This window comes from Cyberlindnera jadinii (genome assembly GCF_001661405.1).
Source record: "Cyberlindnera jadinii NRRL Y-1542 unplaced genomic scaffold CYBJAscaffold_1, whole genome shotgun sequence".
Taxonomy (NCBI): domain Eukaryota; kingdom Fungi; phylum Ascomycota; class Saccharomycetes; order Phaffomycetales; family Wickerhamomycetaceae; genus Williopsis; species Williopsis jadinii.
Window position 1 is genome coordinate 833,274 of NW_017963652.1, and position 15,029 is coordinate 848,302.

The following is a 15,029-nucleotide window of genomic DNA, read 5'->3' on the forward strand; positions in this document are numbered from 1 at the left end:
AACAAAATTCAACAACAGCACGATGAGATATTCATTAACTATAGTAAAAAGACAGAAAACACAATTATTAACACACACCTGGGTCATCCTGTCATGACGCCGACACTGCCCTTCAATTCGATTCATTTTGAGCTTTATCACTGTTGAGCTCTTCAACACTGGAGTTGGACTCTTCATAGCTAGGTGGCGGTCCAGTCCACACAACCTTTCCCTTCTCGTTAAATTCTGAGTGCTCATCACGTATGTCAACAACTCCTTTAAGTTTCTCAATCTCAATAGTGCTCAATCCCAAAGGATCTCTTGGAATCCAGAGAATTGGACACTTGGCAGACACAGCTGGGTAATCATAAGCGTGCTGAAGCTTCACAGCATCAGTTTCTTCAGATGGATCCTTAAATTGATATATGTCAGGTAGACGTGTTTTCGACACTTTGTACGATGCGTAGATGTGTGGCAACAAGAATCTCTTCCAGAACGGAGCTGGTGGAATCAACTTTTCATCGCCATCAGCAAGTAATGGCACACTACTACCATGGCGAGCGTACTCAACACTGAGTCTACTCAAGTCGCCCATTTCAAACGCATTAACCGGTGGGGAAAGGAATGAACTATCATGTCTCACACTTGAGAGAAGCGATTTATCATAGAGTCCAGAATCGCGTGGTGCCCAGCTGTCATTGTGGTGACGGTATGATGGTGTATCAGAAACACCATCGAGTGGCTTCATGGTATCAACTGGAACAACAGTTAATAGATGGTCGAAGGCTTCGTTCAAGTTGGTATGGAGGAAAGTTGTAAATCCTAACAAGATTGCAACGATTACTAATGGTCCCCAAGCCTTGGACACGGCAAACAACCCAAGAAGACACACTTCTCCCAGATACACTCCAACCAGAGTTTGAAACATTGCACGTGGATAATGGATACCCCTAGCATCTGGCGACTCCTGGAAAGTATAGGTCAGGTTGTAAAGGTAGGCAAGGTAAATGAGGAAAAACCCAACAGATGCAAATAACAAGATGAATGGAGAAATGATAGCATAGGCAAATGTGATAACTGTCAAGTTAGTAAATACTGGGAAAGTTGTACCCCAACTGCACGAGGACAATTTCGTGAATCTTGTCCATTTCTTTCTTGGAGTTCCATCAAGAAGTCCAAACAGATAAAACGTGATCAAGGTCCCAATCTGCAAAAGTGCACCGGATGACACTGAAAGACCTTGTAGCAAGATGTAAGATAGGTAGAAATTGGATGATTTTGGCAAATTCTCTGACAGAAGATACATTGCACTAGTAGGTTCCTCAACAATTTGTGTGACAGTAGACGTTGCTGAAGATGCAATCGTGGTCACCAAGAAGACTTGAATAACCTGGAAGGCGAAATAAGACTGCTGAGTGAAATACTCAACCATTTGAGTTGATGGAACACCAGAGGCCTTCGCCATAGATCTTATAAAGATTGGCAACAAGCTCATCAGTGCCAACAACATTATGGTTGGCAGCATGGATGTGATCAGACCCAAAAGAGCTGGTGGTAGGTTGTAGATAAAGTTCAGACCATGGAGTTTGTTCGTCAAGTAAGTCACATTAGAGATCAAACCGACAAATGCAACAGGAATGGACCAGAAAATTAACAGAGCAACAATAGCAGCAACAGAACCAGTTTTACGAACCAGACGTTCCCACCAGAATAGACGCATATTTAGCCAAACAATGTCACTTGGTTCCAAACCGATATAACGTGGGGACATGTGCAGAGCAGTATGATGAGCAACCGATTGGTATGCCATCTGAGCAGTGTATTGTGATCCAAATTCAACAAACACCGAGTTCATTGGCTTGTCATTGTCATGATTGGCCTGTAGCTCTTGCACTTCTTTATTCAAAATCGGTAAGTTCTCCTTTGCATATTCGATAGTATCGACCTTCTTACCGATAAGGAACTTAAGTCTATGAGATGGACGCTTCTTGGTAGGGACCAGTTCATTTATATCTGTTGGCACTGGCTCACCTTTCTTCTCTTTTTTCAGCTTGGCTTTCATGGCCATCTTCAACAGCTTCACCTCGGCAGCCTCTAATCTATAAGCCAGTTTGTCACGTTCTTCAACTTTCTTCTCAATCTTTGAAGAAGCGCGTGCAATCCACACGTTTTTAACATCATCGAACAATTTTCTGAATTCATTCTCATCCAAGTACTGATCTGGCACTGTTTGGAAAAGGACAGTTCTGGATGAAAGCTTCTTACCGTAACGTGGTGAACTCAACACAGCTTGTCTCATCGACGCGTAGTACGTCAACTCTCTGTAAATAACGTAAATAATTCCAAGGTAGACAACCCACGCGAGAATTGCATGGGCGTAATAACGTCCTCTGATCCTCACGTTTGCAAAGGTATAGCGGTCCAGTCCATCATTACCCTTTCCATTGACACCGTTCACAGGAAGCAAAATTGGGAACAACAACAAAGTGTAAACAAAACAAATAGCCGCAACATTAAAACAGTATCTGATAAAGAAGTATCCATCCAGACCAGCTTGTCTGATAACAAAATTATCAGACTTCTTAACAAGCGGCAAGAGCCATTGCCATAACCCACTTGGCAGTGGTTCAGGTTTCTTTTCCTCGTTGATCAAATCGAACGAGGACTTTGGTTGATAGATTCTTAAAAACTTTAGTCTCAGCAAAAGAAACAAACCAACAAACACACCGAAAACCACACCGTTGGTTATAAATGCCGTCAACACGGCCTGGGTAGACGTATTTGCCGTGTTAGAGCTACTCGAAGCCATCAGATCTACTGCTGATTTGATATTATTGACACCGGTGATGATCTGCGTTTAATAGAGTTTTCTATGGTGGAGCATCGTGAGGTACGCGATATTTTTTTACCGCCAATTTGTTCAAGAGGAAAGTCGTCAGCCTGGCGGCCTCCTTCGGGAATTATTGCAACGTTTGGGTGGGTCAGTGGGCACCGGCTGTTGGCCCAGTGCCCTTGCACCTTGCACCTGGCTTGCAGCGAGTGTAAGTTGTCGTCGGTGGATCACGGCCAAACTTCATGTTAGGTCCTGCACCAATGTTGCATAAAATATCAGGGTTAAGGTCTGCCACAGTGATGGACATACCAGTTGTGGGCAAGTGGACCATAGTACAGTACCTTAAAGCCATGCGCCTGCTCAAGTGAACATTCGACTAGGCGCAGAGTTGCTGCAAGGAAGGGTATTGCCACTGCCCTGTACTACATATGTATGCATCCACGCCTGTCCATGTATGGTATATAAGTCCAGGAATTAGCGAAGATAAAGGTGATATAAGCCAACTAGGGAGTCTGGATGTGTATTATAGATCTGGCTCCCAGAGCCAAATGTTGACTGGCTGGGTTGTTAGGTGCAGTGAGAATATTTAGTAACTTTGTCATGAGGATGGTTGTGGTAAAGTTGCGACCACCACTAGGGGCCCGCATGCTCATAGCATTTTAATGTCAAACAGTTCCCAAGCCCCCAAGTACTGTGCTGCTCAGCACTGTTCGGCTGTCACAAACCATACAGCAGCTAGTTATCCAGCCTTCTACACGTACATAATTGAATAAAAGTTGTACACGTTCGTGCCTTCGATCGTGCCTTCGATCGTATAACCAGGACTGTTGTTTAGCGAGTAATCCGTGGACTGCGTTGGTGGTCACATTTGAGCCACTTTTACATATATATGAAGAGACACAATCACTTTGCAGTAGAGTTGTTTTATATTATAAGTCAATTGTAGAGGAGAATTTTTTCAGTTACAGTTGAACACCACACACTCAGTATTTCATTGAATCCAGGAGGACATTATTAAAATTTGCTTTTTATTTAATAAGTACATTCAATGACGATAACCACTTGATTCAGTACAGGATAGCGGTATTTATCCGTTGCGATTTGTCATGATTTATAACAGAGTTTATCAGAATGACAACTAATAAAAGACTTCAACTTCCCAATGCATATATTCTTGCATACAGCATATGCTTTTATTGATATACCATCGTATTAGGTTTATTAACATACAGATCGTGCATAACATGTGGCATATATTAGGCCGGCTAAACAAATCAAGTATCAATCGGATTTTAGAACTTCAGAATACTGGAAACGGGATCTCTCCTCAGTCGCGGCGATATAGTTGAATACTCAGTTTCACAACTTACAACTTACAACTTACGACATTGAACTCACTATTCCTGACCCACAACTTATTGCAGCTCACCACAACTCACCGAAACTCACCGAAACTCACCGAAACTCACCGAAACACACCACAACTTACCATTCATGAGTCGTTAGTGAAAAGTTGTGAGTCATGACTCATGACTAAAGACTCATGAGTCATGAATGGTAAGTTGTAGTCTCTTGCAATGAGTTGTAGGTTGTAATTACGAACAAGCTTGCGGTTGAATCAGCTGGCAATTCAAGCCATATATACTGTGCAGTGATGCATATGAAGACACCTTTGAATGCCAAAGACCTAGGTCAGTTCGGTTAAAACGCGTCAGGGAGATGAAATGAAGTTCACTGAAGCGACATGTCGCGTGTATTTGAATGTAGTTACGTTACGCGTAAAAGACCAGATTTTTACCAAAGGACATGTTACTCGACTCTTATCAACACAGTATGAAGATCGGACTAGACGACAGGTAGACCGATGATTTGTTAAGGCTGATTCGGTTGTGTGACTATTGTGTGCAATCGCTGATGCTTGGCGTTGATTGTTAATGAACATACGTCAAGATTGACGACTGTAAACTGGTGATAAAAAAACATCTCAGATCAATACTTGATAAGTGATCTCTACTTAGCAAAATGGACCAGGTATTTATAATGTACAGCCAACAAAAGTTGTATTCGCATGTTTTGTTTCGGTATAACATCTCGATCAACTGTCACTTTTGTCAGATACTTCCAACCGTAGTTTTGTAGCACACTATACAGTTATCGAGTTAATTGTTGATTATTTCTAGTAACTTGCTCTCAATCAATCAAGGCTTTGAAACGTTTCTTTGATTCCCAAGGACTGCAAGCTGTAATGAATGGTAAATCATTCGTATGATCTGCAATAACAACAAAGGTTATTTTTCCTGTAGTTTGGGCTCATAAATGGAAGTTGGATGTTTAGCAGTACAATCATGCACATCACAGACCAAATCATATACCATCCAGCGGCCCTATACAATGTGTACCATATACATTTGTCTATCAGAAAGGGCTCATACAACACACACATACATAGTTAATCTCGAACCGTATACATAATACAGCCAGAATATGACCTTGTTGGATTCAGAAAAAAGATTTTGCATTCGTGTTACTTTTGGCCAACAGTCAGGTTAGAGTCAAACGTCTTTTTAATGATACCCCAGATCGAAAAATTGGTCCTCACTCCAAGATTTTGAGTTTAATTCATACAGTGTCATGAGAAATTGTCACAGGGGCATATTAGGGGGCACATAATTCTGACACTGCTACTTTCAGATATATATTTACCGTCCCGCGGGAAAGGTTCTCTAACTTAATGGTGTACTTGTCCAAAACTTTAGTAAGCTCTTCATGAACTCTACAGTTCCTTTTTTTATGGCATGTAGTATCAAGTTGTTGTACCTTCAGCCAGTCTCGGCTTGTGAAGATACAACAGCAATTTTCAATCAAGCCTCGGAGTACCCATTCTTCATGCAAAGAGCTACTTGTACAGGCATATACATTACATAGCATGGCACACAACTGCATATATGAACAGATGTTTCTGTATGAAGCTGTACTTTAAGCCTAACATGCCTACCTCATAAATGGCAAGTGTTACAGACGAAGGGCTTTGGTTCAGAAATATATATCTTTCTGAGCTCTAAGACGGGACTTGATGCGTGCTTGTCCGAACATAACGTAGAGTAAAATATTTTGAACCCGCAAGTGTAATCTGTTCACCAGTTTGCTCAAGAGTATCATCACGCACCTAACAGTTATATTGGATAGAGAGGATACGTAGACTACTTGGTGAACTAGGTTGACGCTCAATTAATTTATCACGAGGTTTTACTAGTGTTTAAGTGATGTGTTTAAAGCAAAAAGCTTTGAAAACAAATATATTATAACGTAGATCTTTTGATAGGTGGTACCTTAGTGGGAAATAAACTTCGCAGCTGGACCAGGAAATCAGCAAAGGGACAACACGATGCTAAATATACATTTGTTCTGCTGGCTAAATCAATCACATTAGCAGGGTCAAATTTCTATCCACCCTCTAACTCATATGATTGCTCAATTAACATGTTACTTCAGTAATCTTAGCAGTAAAATTCCATACAGAGCGTTGCGTGTTTTATAACATAAGGCCACAAACTCTTTCAAGTGCGTTAATATTCGGCGAACAATTTCAGCACCAGACCTCACATACGAGACCATTCACATGGCATCAGTATTGGGCATCAAAAGCGAAGTTGAATCTTGATTTGAACAGTAACTTATAACTTTTGAGAAATCTGGTACGTCTTGGAATCTACCTACCACTCAGTTTGATATTTTGGCATATTCTCTATACCCAATAGTTTCTACTGATCCACTATTTCACCAGAGCTATCTGACCAGTAGTTGTCTTGCTCATTCAGATTGTGAAGGGAGATTCTATGCACTGTTGTCTGTAATAATTATAAGCGTATTCAAATGTACATGTTCGTCCACTCACGTCAGTTTTTGGATATACAGGCAGCAATGTCAATCTTACATAATATGCACAAAAATATCAATACAGATGGTTGATATAGCTACAAAGGAGGGATCGGCAGCGAGAAATATTCCTATTGAGCTCCTCAAAGTGACGTCGTGGTTCTCGACTTGACATAGTGAGGTATATACTCGAGAGGTCTTGAAGAAAGAGGGGTTGAGATATCATATACAAAATTAGGATACACGAGAAACAAACCTATCCTTCATTGTGTATTTAAGAGAAGTGTTGTATAGCCACTGTACAATGATCATCAATAGTAATTCTTCTGTGAACTTTTCGCAGTTATCACGTTACTTATAATTACAAGCTTAGTTATGTGCTTTGTCCACGGCTGCGGTCTAGAAGTGGTTCAAAGGCAAGCCTGTGAGATGATAGAATGACTCTTAAATAATCAAAAATTTCTTGTATATCAACATCGATTTGACCTTGAATGCAAATTATGAGATCAGCTCTGATACGTGGGAGGTGCCATATATGTTGTATTCCTCGGTTCAGTTGAATTGAACAAGTTGTTCATATTGCAACTGGTGCTCTTTCAACACATATTCATTATAATCGAGTGCTTTGAAAGGGGAAGCAATATCACCATCAATTTATTGCCGATTGCTATCAACATTGTTCTAGAAAGATGTGTAATGTTTCATATTGTGCTGACCAATGGAATGAACCATAAAGACGACCAGAGAATTGCAATTCGTATATGGATCTGGCATACATATAATTTATTTGACAACCGTGTACAGGCACGCTCCTGTACATTACTAGTACTAGTATCTTTAGGGAAGTTGACCTAAAATGTCAGAAGTTCTGATATTTCAACTGTGAAATAGCTTTCACTGTGTTTCACTTGAACATTTGAATCCAAAGCAGAGGAAAACAGCTTTACATGCACCGAATAAAATTGCGAATTGGAATGTACGGAGGACCACAGGTGACAGAGGTTTATGTATGAAACTACCGAATTCCAGGAGACGTTGATTGATTCACAACACTCCAAAAGACATTCTTTGAAGTTTCACCGTGATGAGTCTTGATATGAGCAGTGCTGCATGTTAACACTAAGATCAAATTGTATGGAACAGCCCGAGAATTATAAAATAATCTCTTATGAAACTCAAAAGCATGTCATAACAGAATATAGAGGCATTTCTAACCCTTCTCCTATCTCTCTATTGTGAAAGATGCTTTTAATTTAGGGTTCGTTTGCGTATGCGATGATTGGTTTCGTGCCAAGCTCTCTAGCTATTTGTTGAGGTTTAACGCGATGAACTGGCCACTTGAACAATGGTATCAAGTGACACATAACCGGGTATATATTCGACCAGAGATTAAGTTTCTCTTCAGCCTTTACAGTATCACTTGATTGGTAAGAACAAAACATTCATGTTTTCTTCACATCCCGATACCTTGAGGGGTTCACGAGCTGGGGAGGGGGGCGACATTTCACCTCTTAACTTTGTGATGCAGGTGGAACGTTTGCCCCTGTGATGTTATTAGTTCACGGCATAGTTTAATCTACAGAGAGGTAGACTTCATTATCCATCAAGACATCTATCTCATCCCTGTTTATGTGTTCCTTCATGAGAAAAAGTTTCTACACATTTCAAAATCTTCAAGGATGAATACAAAATTGTCACGATAGCAAATAACAAGTCGTGTAAACATCGGAAGAGAATCATTGTGAGAGGTCGATTCCAGCTATTTATCTACAGATGGTTCATTGGCAGCAAATACATTCCACCATCTGTATCCCAGTAATGCGCTTATCTCAACTTGCTCTGTGACGTCTGGTTTATACTCTGGGAGTATTGTTTGTAGGCTGTGGTAGTTACGCGGTAAATTTGCTTGTTCCGGAAATATAACCATTCAAAAACTTTCAATTGCAAGCTGGCATTGACCATATGAGTCAATCAACATTTCTACAGTTGAATGCATTTCATAATTTCAAGTATAGAGCTCTGCTCGTTTGTATATTTGTATATAAATCAAAGATTATATCTTGATTTGAGAAACATTGCTTAGCACAATGTGTTCCAGATACCATATTAAGGTGTATATGCGTTAACTAGTATGCGTAGACATTTCCAAAGCTCAGTGTATATGTGTTGAATAGAATAATGGTCTAATCAGAGTCACATAAACTAAGACCGACAGAAAGAAAGATCGTCTGTATCGTAAAAAAGTCGTATGTTATGGAGAATGATGGGAGCAGTAACTATGGATGGAAATCACTTGGAACTTCAACATAGTAACTCTGAAGTGCTCTTTTTAAAGCGGGTACGAGCTTCTCCCACTTTAGAATACGCACCTCCTTATCAAAGCCCCTTGGTTTACGGATTTCATAGCTCATAATCCTCGTGGCCAACTCAACTCTGAAGTCAGCCCCTTCATCACTCAACGGACTTGATCTCATTTCTTGATTCGAACATCTTGACGAAATTGATTTCTTGCTCCAGAATGGAACCAAGTTGGATCTTATACGGCCTCTTTCGCGTCGACGTTCATGCGGTGTTGAAGGCTCTGTTCCAATCAATAGTTCCACTATTTTGATAACTTCAACGCTTGTGATGTAGAAACTATTTTTGAGAGGAGAAGGGCTTTTATACCGGTATTGTTGACTGATATCTTCCGACTCCTCATCTTCATCCTGATCGTCACATTCTCGCGTGAGACAAGCCAAACAGCTAACCTCTACGACATCCACCCCAGGGGGAGCAGGAACAACCTTTGGATGCTCATTTGCGCTACCAACAATGCTGAACTGTGCAACTATGCGGTTTGCGATTTGGTATCTTTCTACCCTTATAATTCTGCGTTTGTCTTCCTTCTCAGCTTGGCTCCATTGTGGCATACAAAGCTCTTCCAGCTTTGCTCCCACAAGCTCTAAAATCACCGGAGTATAATAGTGTCCTGGTATGGTGACTGTGTGTGGTGGCTTTGTGGCAGAACCTCCAGAGGATACACCTCGTGTAACTCTGTAGCGTTCGTATGGTTCCACTGGTTCCATAGATGTCCGTGTGGCCCCGTTGAGAGACATAATACTGTCAGGGGAAGCAGTCATTTGTGGACGTGTAAATATCTCCTCAGGCACCGTGATTGGTGTTTGAATAGCGAAATGCTGTTGTTGCATAATACCTTGCGCTGTTGAGTATAAAGGTTGCTGAAATTCCTTTCCTGGGAAATTCATCATACCGTCAGTTTGAACAGGAGCAAGAGCGTGCATTGGAGGAAATCCGTCCAATTGTGTGTAATGATTGAGGGCATCCCCTTGATACATTAGTTGTTCTTGCACATCAGGAAGTTTGTTCGGCAACGAAACAGCTGAGAATGGTTGCTCTGAAGCCAGCTGATCAAAGAGCAAATCATAGTCGTTCTGTACAATATCAATAGCAGTGTTGGAGGGGAAAATCAACCCGGCAGTGGTCAGATTTGGGTAATTACTGTTGTCCCCAACGTATGTCATTTAATGTGTTTGATTGTTCCAATGAAGATGTGATCGATACCAGCAAGGGATGGAAGTTTCGATGTTCGTATTAGATTTCGGCAACCAAAACTTCAGAGACAATCTCTCAGGTTTTTATATGTCTGCACATTCGGGGCAACGCTTCCAAATTGAACTTCTTCGGTGTAAAAGAAAAAAGAAAATTTGTATGGACGGGTTGCCCAAAAATTAGGGCTGCGATGCATAAAAATACTGCAAGTGAAAATCCTCATGCATGTGATGTACGGAGGAATGCAGAGAAAGTAAAGTTTATTCTTAATTGCTTAGCCTGGCCGTCGTTCGCGGTCAGCTAGAAAAAGAAAAGGGAAGGATGCTAGCTGCAAGGTGGCCCAAATCAATTACGTGGGGTTTTAACTTAGAACTGAGAAACAGGCTGGGTTAAAGTTACATAGAAATGCTGCTCGTGTCCTCTGTCTCGGTAAACCCCGAAATGTTGTGAGTTTGGTGAAGAGGAAAAAGTAGTCAAAAGGTTAACTTACTGCATAAGCACACCATTATTAGTCAAGATTATGGCTGTAAGCTATGGGCCTCTGCTGATTGTAAATACATAGCGCCAATTGCGGCTACACCACACCGAACCACCATGTATCAGTATGTAGTCTGTAGCATCACTATAAGTTTGACCCGCATTGTTATACATTTGGTCCCGCAGGGGAAGAAAACTCAAGTAAAGGGAGAGGCCGCTTGCGTAGTTGGCCGCTTATATTCGGCACATGGTTAATTAATTCATTTGATATTCATTGCTTTACTTAGTATAATTTTACACCATAGGAAACAGAAAAGAGAGGAAAGGATAAATCGCCGGAAGGATTAAGGACATGCTTAACTCTACATAGAGATGTAGGCTGTGCGATTTTATGGTATGGCACTGAAAGATGGAACTCTGATGGATCAGGACATTGCACATGCTGTTGCTATTTCAGAGCCGAGCTTTTCACAGGATGAGGGTCGGTATGGGTTCTTTTACACTCGGGTCCTCTAAAGAATGTCCTGCACTTGTACACCCCAAATGGAAAAATATCGGCCTAGCTTTGCAGGGCGATGTATTATACACCAAAATGTACTTGACTTGCCTTTAGTAAGTGACATGGAAACCTGTCACAGTTCCAGGGATCACCATGGCACATTCGACAACAATTTAACTTATTGGATACCTGTGTCTACCGAATATTTGATGAATGACGCAGAGAAGCTCTCGACATTTACAGTTCAGTTGAACGACACAATTGGGTGATTAACTATTTTAACCACTATCATGGTAAGTTTTTATCGATATGTTAAACCTTGTACAGGTGATGTAATTGAAAGCCGAACAGTATGGCCATACATGTGAGATCAATTGCTAAAGCAGCTGGGAAGTCTTCTCAAGCTGACAAGGTTCTAACTTTCGAGGTGACAACAAGTGAAAGAGGAAGCTCTACATACGAGTTGAAGCCCTTGGGCTTATTTTTACTTAGGCCGTTGAGCTATGTTGTGCATGTATCGGGCTGTGCACTGTTGCCATGAAAACCCAATTGGAGCCAAAATTATTATACTGGTGGTCAAGACATTCCACCAAATTTATAAATGTCTGAACATGATTTACTGAGTCTATTGTTAACCCCGCCCTATGAACATAGAGAGATTCACACCAGAGTTAAGGGACCCATCTTGGTGAGTGTAGTTGAGAAACTTGTGTATAGGTACTGAGTGTCATAGAATAGTGACTGATCACCACTATCTCTGAAGGATTCCTCAGTATTCAACAACGTAATGATGGTTTATGAATCAGCTCAATTTGGACACAAATCATTGTGATCCCAAATCATTCTTCCCGCCTGATAAGGACTTAAAGGCAAGTCTGAATGTACAGAGCACGCTTGAGGCCCTGTATTTTTTCCTTTTTTTTCCCGCCCTTTTTTTTTATCCCCAACTCTGAAGTCTGTCGAAAAACAGGATGCATGCTACCCATGCAGACTTCAACACAGCTCGCAAGAGCACTACTGAAAAAAGGAAAGAGGGCGTTGGACCCTCGATAGTTGCTTTGAAGCAAAACAACCCCCCAGTTGAAAGTAGAGCTGAACCACTCTAACAATTAGTTTTGTCTTCTATTGGTATCTTGAAGTTACAAAATAACTTTGGATTTTATCCATTTCTTGAACATAAGGAGGATAGCTCACTTTCTTGGTGAACATGTGCCGAGCAGGTAGCTGTCTTACTATTTCCGACCACGCAGTTATTAAGCCAGGTCATGTACGTTGGAAACTATCTGTACCACCGCTTATAATGCAATGAGGTAAGCGTACATAGTCGTTTTAGACGTAATTGAACATTCCTCATACACATGTATTAGCATAGTTTGTGCATCCCCCTGGTCATTGCTCAACCCTGATTATGTCTCGAGCATATGATTAGCTATGGAAGTATCAAGTGTTAAAATTCAAGAACCAAGCCCCCAAATCTACGTGGAACATTATTACTGGTTGATAGCGTTTATTCGCATTATGACATGTAAAAGTGTTGTAAAACTTTTCGATATATTCAAAGATAAATATAGCGTTGACCACTACATGAGACAAACTATTTGACATTATATGTCCTTATAGGATTGCCTCTAATAGTGCTGTTCGGCCTTGTCAACCCATTTATAACACTTTGGTTTAGACTTTATACTGAAACTTCACATCTTTTGCTATGACAATGTACATCAAAACAGGTTATAGAAAGAATGTACATGCCGAGTCCTGTTTAAACGAATGCATTGTGAGGTGAAGCTTTCTAATTTAATATAGAGCTGACTACCGAAAAGACTGTTGTTTTGATTCTCGGCAACGTTATTTTGAAAGCGAGGTATAATGTGTACGGTTTACATTCTGGAAGTTGCAGCTTTTCGTAAAGTTCAAGCAATTCAACCAGAGTTTTAGAATGTTCGGCGTTGGAGACTCAACAAGTTATATAATCGGAAGACTGATTTGTGACTTGTACAATTATTATTGCCGTACGCAAAGGATAACAACAAAACCAATGCTTTGGATGACTTATAAATCGACTGTAGGCCAAGACATTTGTAGAGCTCCAACATTCCATTACATCCATGCTCTTCAGAGTTGATCAACCTTAACCGAAATAGTTTTCAGTAATGATGGTCATTTTTCAAAAACACAGCCTCCAAATAGGAGCAGAGACCCGTCATCTTACAATACGTGTCTTATTTTTGTATTGGAGCACATAATAAGTGGAACAACTCTAAGAGTATTTAGCACGATGCTCATTCTTTGTTTACATGTGAAGGGTATTTGGACAAAATCAATCTCAAAGGTACGTCGTTGATGATGAAAATTTCCAATCTAATTGCTGCTAAATAGCTTAGCGTATTACAGACATTTACGATTTGCAGGTTTCATAACAGACTTAGATGAAGTTTAATTTGAGTTAATATAGCTTTCGAATGAAGTTGACGTCAACAATTCTCTAAGCTTATATGTAATAGCTGCGGAAATAATTGCACATTTGCATTTTTTTCTTCACTTGATTGCTTGAGATGACATTTTGATCTGTGGAATAGCAAACTTTAATACAGTATTCTTTTGTGGTATGGTGTATGCCTACTTTAGTGAAAAGTAATTTGTTTAACAAGCAGGTAACTGATGTGTTGCTGAACAAAAGTGACAATCACACTCATAGGTTATAAGACGCTATCGAAGAGTAATTCTGTACTGGACAGGACTAACGTTTCACAACTCATATAGTAGTGAAAACAGATATATGAGGCCTTCCACAGTAATTAAGTCTTTGTCAAGTAAAGGAGTTTAGGCTTTGCTTCATGTTATGGGCATTCCTCGACTATTCGGCATGCCGACAAGACATTAACTTTAACTGTCCAATTGACCGGAGCGTAGAAATTTGAATCGTTGATCTGAGTGAGAGAGAAAAACCAAAAAAAAGAAAACGCACGTTAAATTCACTTTCATAGAATGATTAGGTTCGGCGGTTCAGCCTTCTCAAGGCTCCACAAGTGGCTAATTCAGCACTCATAATATTCACCATCCAAGGTGGTGACATTGGACTCAGATTGACCAAACTTTAGGCAACATTGTGACGATAATAAGGCCTAATGGCCATTTCGGCGAGTTGATGGTGCACACCATCAATTCTTAATATCTTATGTGGCATTTGGCTCTAACACAACCAAGAAGTGGTTAGAGAAGAAAAAATGCGTCGGAGTCCAGGATCGTGTAACTATGTGATCAAGAACAAGGCGGGTATAGAACCTCAAACACTGAATTTTCTATATCCTCGGCCTACCAGGGAAAGATCAAATTATAGTTTTATTTTTGCTTTCTGTGACGATATCTTCCATTCCGTAGTTATAGATGAGATTAGCCTCGAGCTAACACCAGAATGTTGCTGTTATTTGTAGGGCTGATTGTTACATCAACTATGCTTTGTCCACCTTACGCAGTCTACAAAGTCTAACGCGTCTACTATTTTTTAGAGAGAGGCCTTGAGTATTTTCCTGCAAAGTTTGCAATATACCATACCAGAGCCTCCAGCCAACTTCTGGGTCCGTATTGGAACTAGATGCCGGGACGTCTCCCACCACCAGAGTCTGCTGTCTGGACCTTTATCTGCCTTCATGGGAGGGGCTGAGATACCAAAGGGCGAGGTTAAACATGCATGAGGCTTGCAAAGTGATTAAGCTGTCGTGGTACTAAACTGGTTAAAATGATATGTGACCGGCGGCCCCACAGCAACATGATCCTACCTTATTTAAACTGAGCAGAAACTCTAATTATAGT

At 40.6% G+C, this 15,029-nt stretch overlaps 2 protein-coding genes across 2 annotated transcripts; both read right to left on the bottom strand.

Moving 5' to 3' along the window:
* Positions 1–17: 17 nt before the first annotated feature.
* On the bottom strand, positions 18–2,802 carry RSN1 (Rsn1p). The gene has a single exon (XM_020214040.1). It carries the CDS (start codon positions 2,786–2,788, stop codon positions 113–115), a length of 2,676 nt encoding a protein of 891 aa, XP_020073132.1. The 5' UTR covers positions 2,789–2,802; the 3' UTR covers positions 18–112.
* Positions 2,803–8,705: 5,903 nt separating this feature from the next.
* On the bottom strand, positions 8,706–10,259 carry CYBJADRAFT_165429 (uncharacterized protein). The gene has a single exon (XM_020214041.1). It carries the CDS (start codon positions 10,210–10,212, stop codon positions 8,965–8,967), a length of 1,248 nt encoding a protein of 415 aa, XP_020073133.1. The 5' UTR covers positions 10,213–10,259; the 3' UTR covers positions 8,706–8,964.
* Between the last annotated feature and the right edge of the window lie 4,770 nt (positions 10,260–15,029).